Source organism: Propithecus coquereli, unplaced genomic scaffold (genome assembly GCF_000956105.1).
Source record: "Propithecus coquereli isolate 6110/MARCELLA unplaced genomic scaffold, Pcoq_1.0 Scaffold459, whole genome shotgun sequence".
Lineage (NCBI taxonomy): Eukaryota > Metazoa > Chordata > Mammalia > Primates > Indriidae > Propithecus > Propithecus coquereli.
This window is the reverse complement of record NW_012150385.1, coordinates 1,738,566-1,752,428: the sequence shown is the minus strand read 5'-3', so window position 1 is coordinate 1,752,428 and position 13,863 is coordinate 1,738,566. Positions and strand designations below refer to the sequence as shown.

The 13,863-nt window shown below is 35.2% G+C and overlaps 1 protein-coding gene across 1 annotated transcript in view; it reads right to left on the bottom strand.

Annotated features, from left to right (window-relative positions):
* Positions 1-918: 918 nt before the first annotated feature.
* Positions 919-13,863, bottom strand: part of LOC105818888 (ankyrin repeat domain-containing protein 26-like) — a 105,813-nt gene continuing 92,868 nt past the window's right edge. Inside the window, exons 8-12 of the mRNA XM_012655023.1 lie at positions 6,930-7,117; positions 5,687-5,870; positions 3,285-4,220; positions 1,997-2,053; positions 919-933 (exon numbers count right to left, since the gene is read on the bottom strand). Of these exons, the coding sequence (XP_012510477.1) occupies positions 919-933; positions 1,997-2,053; positions 3,285-4,220; positions 5,687-5,870; positions 6,930-7,117 (1,380 nt within the window). The remainder of the gene's footprint in view (positions 934-1,996; positions 2,054-3,284; positions 4,221-5,686; positions 5,871-6,929; positions 7,118-13,863) is intronic.

Genomic DNA, 13,863 nt, shown 5'->3' with positions numbered 1-13,863 from the left:
CAGTTCCAAATAAGATTCCATGTTTCTGCTGATTCTCCCATCAAGTGGGCAGGGTTCAAGTCAAAACTAGAAGATAATTTATTTTAAAAGTATCAGCTTAAACTGGAAGGATGTCCATTAAACATCACATTTAAACTGCCAAAAGGGAAGCTGTGTAGGCCAAATGCCCACTTAACCTACCCAAATATCTCAAGCCAACCCTTTGCTGACCTTCTATAACCCTACTTTTAAAGTTTGTTTTTTTTTACACAAGAGAAATAGACTGATATATGTTGGTAAATGTTAACTGTTCATATTCACGTAGAACAGTTGTATAGTAATTTAAGGTTTAAAAAAGATGGTTAAAATCCAAAGAGAATCCCAAAAGAGTCCTGCTCTTTAGAAATACTACGTGCAGCCAGAGCTTTTCAGTTGATAAAGAGGCATCAGGGTATAAATCCAGCTCTGGCTACATAATGGAGGAAGGCAAATTTAGACTGTTTTTTTCATAGTCAGAAAAACATGAGCATTTCTTTGAACAATTCTCCTTTGTAAGATAAAGTAGTTTCAATTTTATATTTAGTTGCTTAAAATACATTTAGAATAAAAGCTTTAATATGTCAATGCCTCAAAGAAGAAATTATTATTCTTGTACAAAGTATTTAATTTTATCCTAACCACTGTTAAACTAAAACATTTTAAATTTATACAAGAATAAATGACACGCATATCAGACATTAGTTCCTCCTTAGGCAAAATTACAATTAGACAAGATTGAACTCTCATGAAAAAATTATAAAAGCAATGTAAAATTAAGGGTTAAATTGTTCTGTATAGACTAGACAAAAACTGCTGAAGCATAAGGTAAATGAGAGTCAGGACAGTCAGAGAAGCTTCCTGAAGAAGGGGAAATTAGGCACCAGGTCTGAATGAATGAGGCTAGATGATCAGAAACTGACAAGGGAGGGAGGACGGCATGAGTAAGGCAGAGAGATGGTGGAATTGCCCAATTAACTCTGAGAATAAAATCCAGCGGCACAGAAATAAAAACATGTGTCTGCACAACAACTTGTAAACGAATGTTCATAGCAGCATTATTCATAATAGCCAAAATGTGGAAATGACCTACAGCTCCATCGACTGAGGAACTGATAACTGGTATAGCCAAACAATAGAATCTTATTTGGCAATAAAAAGAAATAAAGTACTGATTTGAGCTACAATACAGGTGAACCATAAAAACACAATGATAAGTGAAGAAAGCCCGTCTATAAAAGACTACATATCACATGACTCTAGTTATATAAAATATCCAGATCAGGCAAATTTATAGACACAAAAAGCATTAACCAAAAAACTTGCATTTTGGAGAACTGTATAATGGCTTTTCTGTACAAGTTAACCTGAAATCCATGGAATAAGTATACAGAGATTCTGTTTCCATTCACAAAAGTGAAGATAATTGGAGCATTCCATTAAACATTCTTTTCTTTTCTTTCCTTTTTTTTTTTTTTTTTTTTTTGAGACAGAGTCTCACTCTGTTGCCTGGGCTAGAGTGCCGAAAACATTTTCTGATTTAAGCTGGCTTGCCTCACTATGGCAATAGAGAAATCAGTAAAAAAAAAAATACTATTTAACAGAACAACAGTCTCTCAAATTCCATGAGGAATGATGTATAGTTCTCCACTTTCCTGAAGCTATCTATTATAAGGAAAGATATATATGTGATGACTAAAAGAGGCAGGGCGAAAGTCAGAGTTTAAGAAATAAGTGCACTGGAAAGATAATAAAATTTTAATAAAATTAATTATAAAGAAAGTAGAAAAGAAAGCTGTTCACTGAAACTAGTATCCTAAAACACTTTACATTATTGAACCAGCTATAGATGAACTGCTGACATGTTAAATTTCGTACGTACTTTTTTTGTGATTCCATCAAATTTCTTCTTTGAAACCTGTGCCTTGTCTTCTAAAGGAACGTGTGACGTGCTATAATCTCCACTGAGGCCTCTGCTTGCCCTGGAGAACTTTTCTAGTATATCAGCCAGTTGTTTCTCAAGTTCTCTCACAGAAACCTAATAAGATATTTTTGTTACTGATAATTCACCTTTCTATTAAATTATATTAATAATATTTAACTTTAAAGTATATGCTTTGGAAAAATATCACCACACACAACAATTCACCTTCTTTTCCTCATGGGTACACATTCCTGTTCATCAGTTAAGTCGGTTAAGGACACAGAAGGTGTTATCTTCTTGTTAAATTGGTGTTCTGTTACTTAGACAAGAGACTCGGTTCACTGAGTTGTCCCCAGATGAATACGAAATGCTTATCAGCCTACTGAAGTCTCATAAAGAAATAAACATGTGGGTGTGACTAGTGGGGGTAAATTCTATGCCGTGAAATACTTTTCCTCCGGAGTTTTATTAAGGTTCTTTACTAGATTCCTATCTCAGAATAAAGCTAAAATTCTAATGGTCTTCAAAGCCCCAGGTAACCTGGCTCCCACCTCCCTCCCTGACTTCAGCTCCTACAACTCTCTCCCCTACTCACTGCATTCCTGCTGCATGTGAATCCTGCCACCCCTTGCCATTCTGAAAATGGGGACCCAATGCCAAACTAGTAAGTGGCAGATAGTTATAATTATTCTTCTCACGGAAAAAGTTATATCCACTGTATCCAAGTTTCAAGGCCTTTGAGCCTCGAAACAAAAAATTATGAGCAAATTATTTCTAAAATATTCAAAATAAATTATTAAATATAAATATTACTGGGAAGATTAAATAAAATACGATTTTGCTAAAATTCACCACATTTGTTCCAAAGTATGATTTAATTAAAAGTAGACGGCTTTAAAGAATTGAGAGGTCATAAAAGTACACCATTTGAGACTGACATCTCTTCAGGTTGAAGTCAAATTGACAAAAATAAAATATTATACCAACTAAAATATAGCAAAGCTACAGAAGGAGAAGTATTACAAGATACATCAATACACTTCAGTTCATCTGGGAAATCTGGAAATAAACATAAAAGTAACCCACTTAATTAAATCTTAATTTCAAAATACTCTTTTCAGGTATGAGAATTTCTGGTTATCTGCTTCATCAGCATCTTAAAATGTGCCAACATAAAGACATTGACATTATAATTTCAGGAGCATAAGACACATTATTGATATTAGTCTTTTTTGATTAACAATTTGTAAGAATTCAACTAGATTCAACATTTAGCCATAACCAAATATTACTTTAAATTTTCTTTCAGGAAGTTGGAAAAATATTTATCTTTCTTGATACTTACTTGTTCTTCTGCTTTCTTTTTGTCATATTGATATTGTCTTTCTTTTAAATGATTGCATTCATCGGATAAGTCTTTATTTCTCTCTTCTAGAAGAAGAATTTTCTGTTCACTCTCAGCTTGAAGTTCTTTTATAATAGCCAGAAATTGGGTTTGGAGATCAGTTATTGTCTTTTCTTTCTTATTAGCTGTGTTCTGAGCATGATTGAGTTGCTGTTGAAGCAACAGATTTTTGCTTTCTAGTAGAGATAATCTCTCCTGTACCGATTCCTTCTCCACAGTGTAATCATTGACTTTACATCGTTCATTTTTATACATCAGTTCTATTTCCTTCTTTTGACACTGTGTTTCGCTTAGTTCTCTTTGCACATTTTCTAAATCCAAAGTCTTTTGTTTGAGAGCATCTTTTGTGTCATAGAACTCAATTTCTAGGCTACAGAATTTCATTTCTGCTTCAGAAAGTTTCTGAAGGAGAATATTAGCATAAGAATTCAAACTTTCTTGTGAACCAGACCACTTCTCTCTTGCCTTCTGGAAATCAAGCTCTAGGTCTCTTTTTGATGCCCGAGTTTGGTCACGAATGTTTCTAGCAGCAGCCATGCTATGGAGGTAGGATCTAACCTCTGCTTCCAGTCTTTCCTTGTTTTGTTTTTCATTCTGCAGCTGAGAATTTAGCATTGTGTTCTCAGCTGTCAGAAGACTGAGCTGTTCCCTGTACTGGGATATCATTTTTGTTACTCTTTCCCCATTCACTTGTACGGTCTTTTGAAGGTCATCAGTCTTTTCTTTTAGTACTGTAATGTTCTTCAAATATTTATTTTCCTTTTCCTGGTTTTGTGTTTTTAACATATCTGTTTCCATTCTTAGCCTGGTATTTGCATTCTGCAACATGCGATTTTCATACAATAGATCTTTTTCTTGTCCACAAATATGAGAAATCTAAGTAAAACAAAGGAAACTTTTAGCTAGCATTCAATAAAATGACATATCATTATTTTCTGTGAAACTAAAGAATAACTTACACTGTCATACAATGAAAAGGTTGCAATAAATGGATATCTAACATGACAAAAAGTTGGATCAAAACCTCAGACTATGAATGCATAAAAATTCAAAAATGTATTTGAAGACAATGAATCCATGAAAGCAAACAAAAGAAGTAGAGAATTTCTAAGAATCTCAGAATTGGAATAAGCTTTCTCTGAATTACTAAAAACTCAAAGACATAAGAGACTAATATCTTTGACTACGTTAAAAAGTTGGCTTTAGGCCGGGCGCGGTGGCTCACGCCTGTAATCCTAGCTCTCTGGGAGGCCGAGGCAGGTGGATTGTTTGAGCTCAGGAGTTCGAAACCAGCCTGAGCAAGAGCGAGACCCCATCTCTACTAAAATTAGAAAGAAATTAATTGGACAACTAAAAATATATAGAAAAAAAAATTAGCCGGGCATGGTGGTGCATGCCTGTAGTCCCAGCTACTCGGGAGGCTGAGGCAGGAGGATCGCTTGAGCCCTGGAGTTTGAGGTTGCTGTGAGCTAGGATGACGCCACGGCACTCTAGCCCGGGCAACACAGTGAGACTCTGTCTCAAAAAAAAAAGTTGGCTTTACATTCTGATATCTAAGCTATATACCACCCCATAGTAAGAGCCTTAGCTCTGCATATGTTTGGACAGATGAAATTTCCCTAAATTCCTTATGGTCCTTTTTCAAGAGAATATTCTACACATATTCTGCTTTTCTAACATATTCATAGTCAGTTATAAGAATTGCATTTACTAATAAATGATAAATCTGGCATTGTAGTAATCACTTCTACCTACATCAGTAAACTCATTTAGTTATCACAATTCTGAAGAGGAGAGGTTAAAAATATAAGTAATTTGCAGGATTTTCCCCAAATCTTCTGACTCTACCTCTACTAGAGCCCCTCCACCAAATCAGTTACCTCTGTGGTATAAACAAATAAATACATACAAAAGAACCCTTATATTTCAAAACACTAACAATAAACACGATAAAATCCATAGAACTCTTCTTAGACAATTATGAGATTATTCGCTATTGCAGTAACTTTTGTTTTCTGTTTATGTTTGAAACAGTAATAAATGTGAAATGGGGGAAATATGATTAATTATTTTTACTAGAAACAAAATACTTATCAATAAATGATCACTAAGTATATATTATGGTATATCATTCTTTTCAAAAGCTCTCTGTACTAAAAGAAAATACAACTTGGAGGCCAAGATCTATACTAAATAATTTTAACTATAAATGTCATAGTCCATTCTTAAGGTGACATAATATTTTTGGCTTGTTTTAGACCTAAATAACACATATATTAAATCAAAGGAATATTATAATTAATATTGATGAAATGAAAAATTTTTACGGAAGATTAATTTACCTCATTCAAATTATTTTCTTCACTTTTCAGTTCCCCATCTTGTGTTCTCATAGTCTGTTCAAGCTGCTGTTCCATTTCAGCTTCACTCCTGTATTGCTCTTTTTTCTTTCTTAATTTTTCCACCAGTTTTTGGTATCTTGTATCAACAACTCTCCTCTTTTCTTTTTCTTGTTCTAAGGTAAATCTGCAGTTAAATATACTTATCTTAAAAGTTGTTTTGTTAGAAAATGAAAAGTTTATTTTGTGATGTGGCTCTTCATATGTTGGTTTATTATCCTAATACAAGTTCTGTGTTCTTGAACATTTTTCCTTTCTAGTTTTCAGGTTTTTAATTTCTCACTTCAGTGTCTTCCAAAGGACATATATATTTGAAAGGCATTCATGAAAGAACATCCTGCTAACCGGTAAGTTTCTGTTACTAGTCATTCTGGTAAATATCACAGAAAATGATAGTGCAAATTACTTGCTAATGTTACAAGTTGACAATTACCTTTTTGTTCACACAGACATAACTCCTCCTCAACTGGGACAGATCATTTAGAGTTAACTAATTAAAAAGTCACTGTTTATAAACAAGTTTACAAATTCACTAGAAAGAAATTTTCATCTTCATGATATAGTGCAGGTATCCCTAAAAATGAATTGCAGTATAAGAGAGCACCTTCAGAGGTCTTTCACACAACATGTATCTGCACATTACTATAATCCAAGACTAGGCTAGGGAGTCTATTCCGAGTTGAGAAAAATGGCCAGTTCATACTGTATTGGTTGAATTGTAAATTAATATAAACCTTCTTGAAAACAAGGTAGAAATATTGATCAAAGACTTTTTTGGATACATTCTTATACTTTAATCAAATCATTCTATATTGAAGGATTTATTCAAAGGAAATCATTTGAAATGTAGAAAAGGATTTATATAATGTTCCTTGCAGGTTAATTATAATACCAAAAACTTAAAAACACAAAATTCAATTTGAGATGCCAAATGGTAGACTTCTATATAGCCATGAAAATTATGATTTAAAATAACATGCATTTAATTATTTGTAGACATATTCACAGTTAAGGAATTGTTGTACTAATATTTTTTCAAGAATTTGACACTCCACAGGATTAAGATTTCTCCCCATTAAACCCCAGAAGTTAAGTTACAATTAATCAGCAATTACAGAAATTCTCCTGTGTGTTTTTAGTCTAGTGTACATAATTCAAACACTACATTAAAATTAGGATGTCATACCTCAAACTGCAGAGTTCTCGTTCCCAGTCTACTTTTTGATGCTCTAACTGTGATTTGACTTCTTTTGTTTCAGATAGCTCCTGTTGTAGGACACGAACTGTATTTTCCATTTTTTCCATTTCTCTTGTAAGTCGTTCACAGTGATCTCTTTTATGTTCTAATAATGCTTGACATGAAAGAAATGCATCCTGAATTTTCAGTAAGCTAACAGAATCTAGATCAGGAAGAAAAAATATAGAAATGAAATAGATGAGTACTTTTTTGATATAAAGGGCTATGTATTTTAACATTCACTCATTCATACACTAAAGAGAGGTAGGTGTGTGTGTGTGTATCATACAATGTGGAAGACATTATATTAATACTAAGTTCTGCAGAAGAAACAGGCAAGACCTCTGCTCTTGGTTAGCTTAAAGTGTAGTGAAGAACAGACAGAAAAAGTGAGAATTTTAAATTCAGATAGAGGTTGTAAGAAAACAGAGTTCTATGATCATATAGGAGAATTTGGTGCACATTCAGCCCAGGGAAGACTTCTTTGAGGAAGAGACCGCTACACTGAGAAGTGAAGGATGAGAAGAAAGCAGTTAAGCAAAGGGTGAAGAAAAGCATTCTAGCCAGTTGACGGCATGTGCTGAAGCTCTAATGCAATCTGCCTCTAGCCAAGGTGGAGTAACATGTACTGATTTTTCTTCTTACCTGAAACAACCAAAACTAATACAGATAAAACAATAATTTTCATGACAGTGGACTTCAGGCAATGAAAACAATAATCCCTGAAAGGTGGGAAACCAGTGAAAAAACCCCTAGGAATGCCCCAGCCCCCTGCCTTAACAGAGTTCCCAGGCCATGACACAGGGAGAAAAAACTCAGGTAGAGTTTACCACACTCCCTGAGCGACAGTGATGAAACTGAGAGTCTGGAATACCAACGCAGACAGAGAGCACAGGACAGACCCTGGAGAGGAGACAGCAGTACAGCAAAACCCTGGAGACCTGCAGAGATCCCCTCAGGTATTTAGCAGAGTGATGACCAGTGCCTGTGTGCTAAGAAACTACTCAAGACCAAGGGAAGAAACCATCTGAAAAAATTAGAGGAAACTCTGCCTGGGGCTCACACAGGGCAGGGAGAGCATCCATTCCCATGAGCCAGGCTGGAAAAACTCAGACTTCACAAGACAGTGACTCATGAAAAGTGTCTTACCTCAGGAGTGGGGGATTAGCTCAAATCATAAAAGCAAGACCAGAAAGAATCAAGCTGCCTAAAGTAACTCAACTCTATCCCAATATAAAGCTCAAAAAGACAAGTAGAAACATAGAAGACATTTTTGATAAACCAAATGGCACTTATGCAGATGCAAATGACACTGTGAGAGAAGAAAACTATACTGGATCAAAACATACACAGATTAGACAGCACGAAAGAAAATCTCCTTCAGTACGAATCATCTATGATCTATGAGTAAACTTCAAGCAGCTAATATATAAACCCAAGAAAGGGAGGAAAATAACAGACAAAAATTGCTGAAAAAATGGCCAAAAATTTCTAAAATTAATGAAAACTAATTCCGCAGATTCGTAATCTGGCTGGGAGAAAAAAAATGAAAGTATACTGTTGTAATTTTCTTATTGCATACACGACGTGGTATACTTTTACTTGAGTAAAGTGGACTGTGATAACTCTAAATCAACACATACTAGAAATCCGAAAACAACCACTAAAATTGCAAAACAAAGAGTTATAGCTAGTCAGCCAAAAAAAAAAAAAAACAGAGAGAGATACAAACCTAAATTAGATTAGAAATAATTACTTGACTAATCCAAAGATAGTAGAAAGAGAAGAAAAGAAAAGATCCTATGCTGGTGAATTCCACCAAACATTCCAGGAAAAAAATAATATAATTCTACACAAACTCTCCCTGCAAAATAAAGAGGAGGACTATTCTATAATGTCAGCATTACCTGAATCAAAGCCAGACAATGATATTACAGAAAACAAAACTCCCTCATGAGCATGGATGTAAAAATCCAACCATCATGGAAGCAGCCAAGATATCCTCCATGTGGTGAATGAATAAACTCTGGTGCAACCATACAATGGAACATTATTCAGTGTTAAAATAAATAAGCTATCAGGCCATGAAAAGACATGAAGAAACCTTCAATGCATGTTACCAAGTGAAAGAAGCCAATCTCAAAAAGGCTACATACAGTATGATTCCAATGATATGACATTTTGGAAAAGGCAAATCTATGGATAACAGTAAAAAGGTAAGTGGTTTCCAGGAGTTGGGGAGGAGAGGAAAGGATAATATGTGGAGCATAGAGGATTTTTAGGGCAGGAAAAATACTTTGTATGATGCTATAATGATGGATAGACGTTTTCATAGCTTTGTCTAAACTCATAGAACGTACAAGAGTGAACCCTAATGCAAACTATGGACTCTGGGTGATTATGATGCGTCAGTGTAGGTTCATCAATCAGAACAAGTGTACCACTCTGGTGAAGTATATCGATATTGGGGTGGCTGTGCATGTGTGAGAGCAGGGGTACATGGAAAATCTCTGTACCTTCCTCTTCGTTTTGCCATGGACCTAAAACTGTTCTAAAAGTGAAGTCTAAAAATATTCTAAACACAAGTTTACCACATCAAATTCAATGACACATTAAAAGGATAATACATTATAAACAAATGGGGTTTATCCCAGGACCACAGGGTTGGTTTAACATTCAGAAAGCACTGTTATTCACCATATTAGAAACTAAAAGAGAAGAAACATATAATCACCTCAGTAGTTGAATGCATTTGATGAAATTCAACACTCATTCCTGATGAAAAAACCCTCTCAGCAAACCAAAAATACAAGGGAACTTTTTCAGCTTGAAAAACAGCATCTCTAATAAACCTCCAGCTAACATATGCCATAGGGAAAACCTGAATGCTTTCTCCATATGATCCACACAGAAATGTCTGCTTTCACTACTTTAATTCAGGATGGTACTGAAGATTCCAGCCAGTGCAGTGAGGCAAGAAAAAGAAATAAAAGGCATCCAGGTAGGATGGAAGAAGTAGAACTGTCTTTATTTACAGCCATGATCCCGTAAGAGGCGTGGGTAAACTCCAACCTGTGGGTCAGCTTCTTGTTTGTGTAAATAAAGTTTTACTGGAATGCGGCTGTGTTCATTGATGTGAATTAGCCATGGCTGGTCTCACACTGCAGTGGCAGAGCTGATTAGCTGCGACAGAGACCGCTTTGACACAGGTCTAAAATTTATTATCTTTACCAACAGAATAGTCAGAAAAAGAAAAGCCCTCACAACCTTTGATCTATGTAGGAAATATCACTGAATCTACCAAACAAGCTACTAGAACTAATAAGTGAGTTTAGCAAGGTTGCAGGCTAAAAAATCAACATACAGAAATCTAGTGTATTTCTACATACTAGCAATAAACAATCAAATCAAAATTTTAAAAATATCATTTACAACTTCATCAAAAACGAAATACTGATAAGTCTGATATCACAGGGAAGAACCTATACACTAAATACCACAAGACATTACTGAGAAAATGAAATATGACCTATACAAATGGAGAGATACAAGTGGTTCAGAAGTGGAAAGATTCATTATTGTGAAGATGTGAATTCTCCCCACATTGACCTACAGATTCAACACAATCCCGATCTAATTCCCAGAAGGCAACCTGGATTTTTTTTTTTTAATTGACAGGCTGACTGTAAAATTCATGTGGCAATGCAAAGAATCTAGAACAACCAAAATAACTTTTTAAAAAAAGACAAAATTGGAGGGCTGATTTCAAGAACTGTTATAAATCTATAGTTATCAAAGCAGTGTGATACGGGTGCAGTTTGAATATCCCTTATAAAAGTGTGAGGGACTGGAAATGTTTTCCATTTTTGATTTTTTTCAGATTCTGAAATATATGCATATACATCATGAGAGATGTTGGGGATGGAACCCACGTCTAAATACAAAATACACTTATGTTTGATATGCATCTTATATACACAGCCTTATAATTTTATACAATACCTTTTAATAATTTTGTGCATAAAGCAAAGTTTTTAGACATAAGACTGGGAGTGGAATATTCCACTTGTGGAGTCATGTTGATATTCAAAAAGTTTCAAATTCTGGAACATTTCAAATTTCATATTTTTGGAAAATAGATGCTCAAACTGTATAATGAAAGCCAAACACAGATGATCTTCAACTGAAGATGTTTTGCCTTACAATTTTCAACTTTATGATGGGTTTATTGGCACATTAAATGGATTTTTGACTTCTTATGATAGGTTTATCGGGATGTGAGAAGCACTCACAGATCAATGGAACACAATGGAGTCCTGAAATAGACCCACACGTACACAACCAACATATTTTGACAAAGGCACATGGCAATGCAGTGGAGAAAGGATAGCCATTTCAGCCTACAGTGAAAGAACAACAGAATATCCATTTTCAAAAAATGAGCTTGAATCCATACCTCAAACCATTAATCAAAAGGAACTCAAGACAGATGATAGGTCTAAATGTAAGAAAAAGCTATGAAACTTCTAGAAGAAAGCATAGGAGAAAATCTCTGTGACCTTGCACTAGGCAAAGATTTCTTAGCTATGACTATGCACAATTCCTAATCAAATGAAAACATAAAATGGACCTCACTGAAACTGAAAACTTCTGCTCTTCAAAAGATACTATTAAGAGAAGGAAAAGACAAGCCACAAACTAGAAATATTAGCTGTGTGAAAAACACAGCTAATAATGAAATGGTATCTGGAATATAGAAAGACCTCTCAAAACTCAATAAATGAGAAAGCAAATGACATCATTTTTCAAAAGGCAAAAGATTTGAAAAGACAGTTCAGCAAAGAAGATGTACAGATGACAAATAATCACATGGGAAGACGCTCAACATTGTTAGTCATCAGGGTAACTTTTGCACATTAAAACCATAATGATACGCACAATACGCACCAGGCAGAATAGTAACAAAATTTAAAAAATGATAACACAAAGTGTTTATGATGATACAGAGCAAGTAAAACTGTACTATACTCTCTTTAGAGTCTTTTTGGAGACTCTTTGGAAAATAGTTTAGCCATTTCTTAATAAGAAACTATGAAGGGGCACACGGAGACTGCTGTGGGTGATGGATATATTAATTATCTTAATTATGATGATGGATTCACATGTGTTTTCATAGATCAAAATTTATCAAATTGTACATTTCATCTATGTGCAGGTTATCATATTTCAATCATACCTCACTAAAGCTACTAATTGCAGGAACAAACACCTAAGACGGGCTGGGACACAGAGAGAACGCAGAGTATGACAGGATGCAGGATAAAGTTGGAGGACTGAGATCTTTAACCTTATAGCAATGAGAAGTGGTAGCTGGGGCTTGAGCAAGGGGGTAATGAGATCAGATCAGAATTTTTAAAAGTATAGGATATGGTTACAGAGGAGACCATGGTTTCAGGAGGTGGGGTAGCAGGGAAAACAGTTCTAAGGCTACTGCAGCATTCCAGGTGGGGTATAATGATAACCTGACCTTGGGTAAAGGCACAGGAGAAAGGGAGAGTCAACAAGAAGATGCGGAGTGCCACTTACAGTGGGAAAAGTACAGTGGAACTATCATAGCTCTTTGGCTGAGAGTGAACAGTATACCATGTTCTCACTCTGTTGTAACATAACACATACTTATGAGATAAACACCACTGTAACACACCAGTGTTCTATGGTGCAGTGTTAAGCAACATGTCTATACACTACTATCAGATACAGAAAAAGGCCTTATACAATGGTCCTACCTTTGCAATGCATTGTATGTTGTTCAATCATCAAACTAAAATTCTTATAATTAAAGGAAGGCAGTTTATGATCCCCTGAGGATATTTCAAACAAGCTAGATAAGTCATGAAGGTCATCCATTGAATGTATTTGGTTTTTCTCCTGTAAAATAAGTGACATGATTTCAAAATGTTCCTAAGATAATTATAGCATAGACTAAATGTACAAAATTGGTAATTATCCATTTTTATGTGAGCAAACACAGGTACTTCTTCAAAGAATTGATTTTTGTAAAAAGGATATCTACCTCTGGTTACTATTCCTTAAACACTTTTTCAAAGTAAATGTCTTTGCAACAAAAGATTCTTTATTTTTTTACTTTACCTTTTATAATGCATTTTTACAATAATAGTTTTGATAATTTATTTTTTTTATTTCAGCATATTATGGGGGTACAGATGTTTAAGTCACGTATGTTGCCCTTAGCCCCCCTGCCCCCCAAGTCCGAGCTTCAAGTGTGTCCATCCGCTGGATGGTGTGCATCGCACTCTTTGTGTATGCATATACCTGTCCCCTCCTCCCCCCTCCCCGCCCCCTGCCCGACATCCAATAAATGTTATTCTTATATGTGCACTTATGTGTTGATCAGTTAATACCAATTTGATGGTGAGTACATGTGGTCCTTGTTTTTTCATTCTTGGGATACTTCACGTAGTAGAATCGGTTCCAGCTCTATCCAGGAGAATACAAGAGATGCTATATATCACCATTGTTTCTTAAAGCTGAATAGTACTCCATGGTATACATATACCACATTTTATGAATCCACTCATGCATTGATGGACACTTGGGTTGTTTCCACATCTTTGCAATTATGAATTGTGCTGCTATAAACATTAGGGTGCAGGTGTCTTTTTCATAGAATGTCTTTTGTTCTTTTGGGTAGATGGCCAGTAATGGGATTGCTGGATCAAATGGTAATTCTAATTGTATCTCTTTAAGGTATCTCCATATTGCTTCCCACAGAGGTTGCACTAGTTTGCAGTCCCACCAGCAGTGTATGAGTGTTCCTATCTCTCCGCATCCACATGAACATTTATTGTTTTGGGACTTTTTG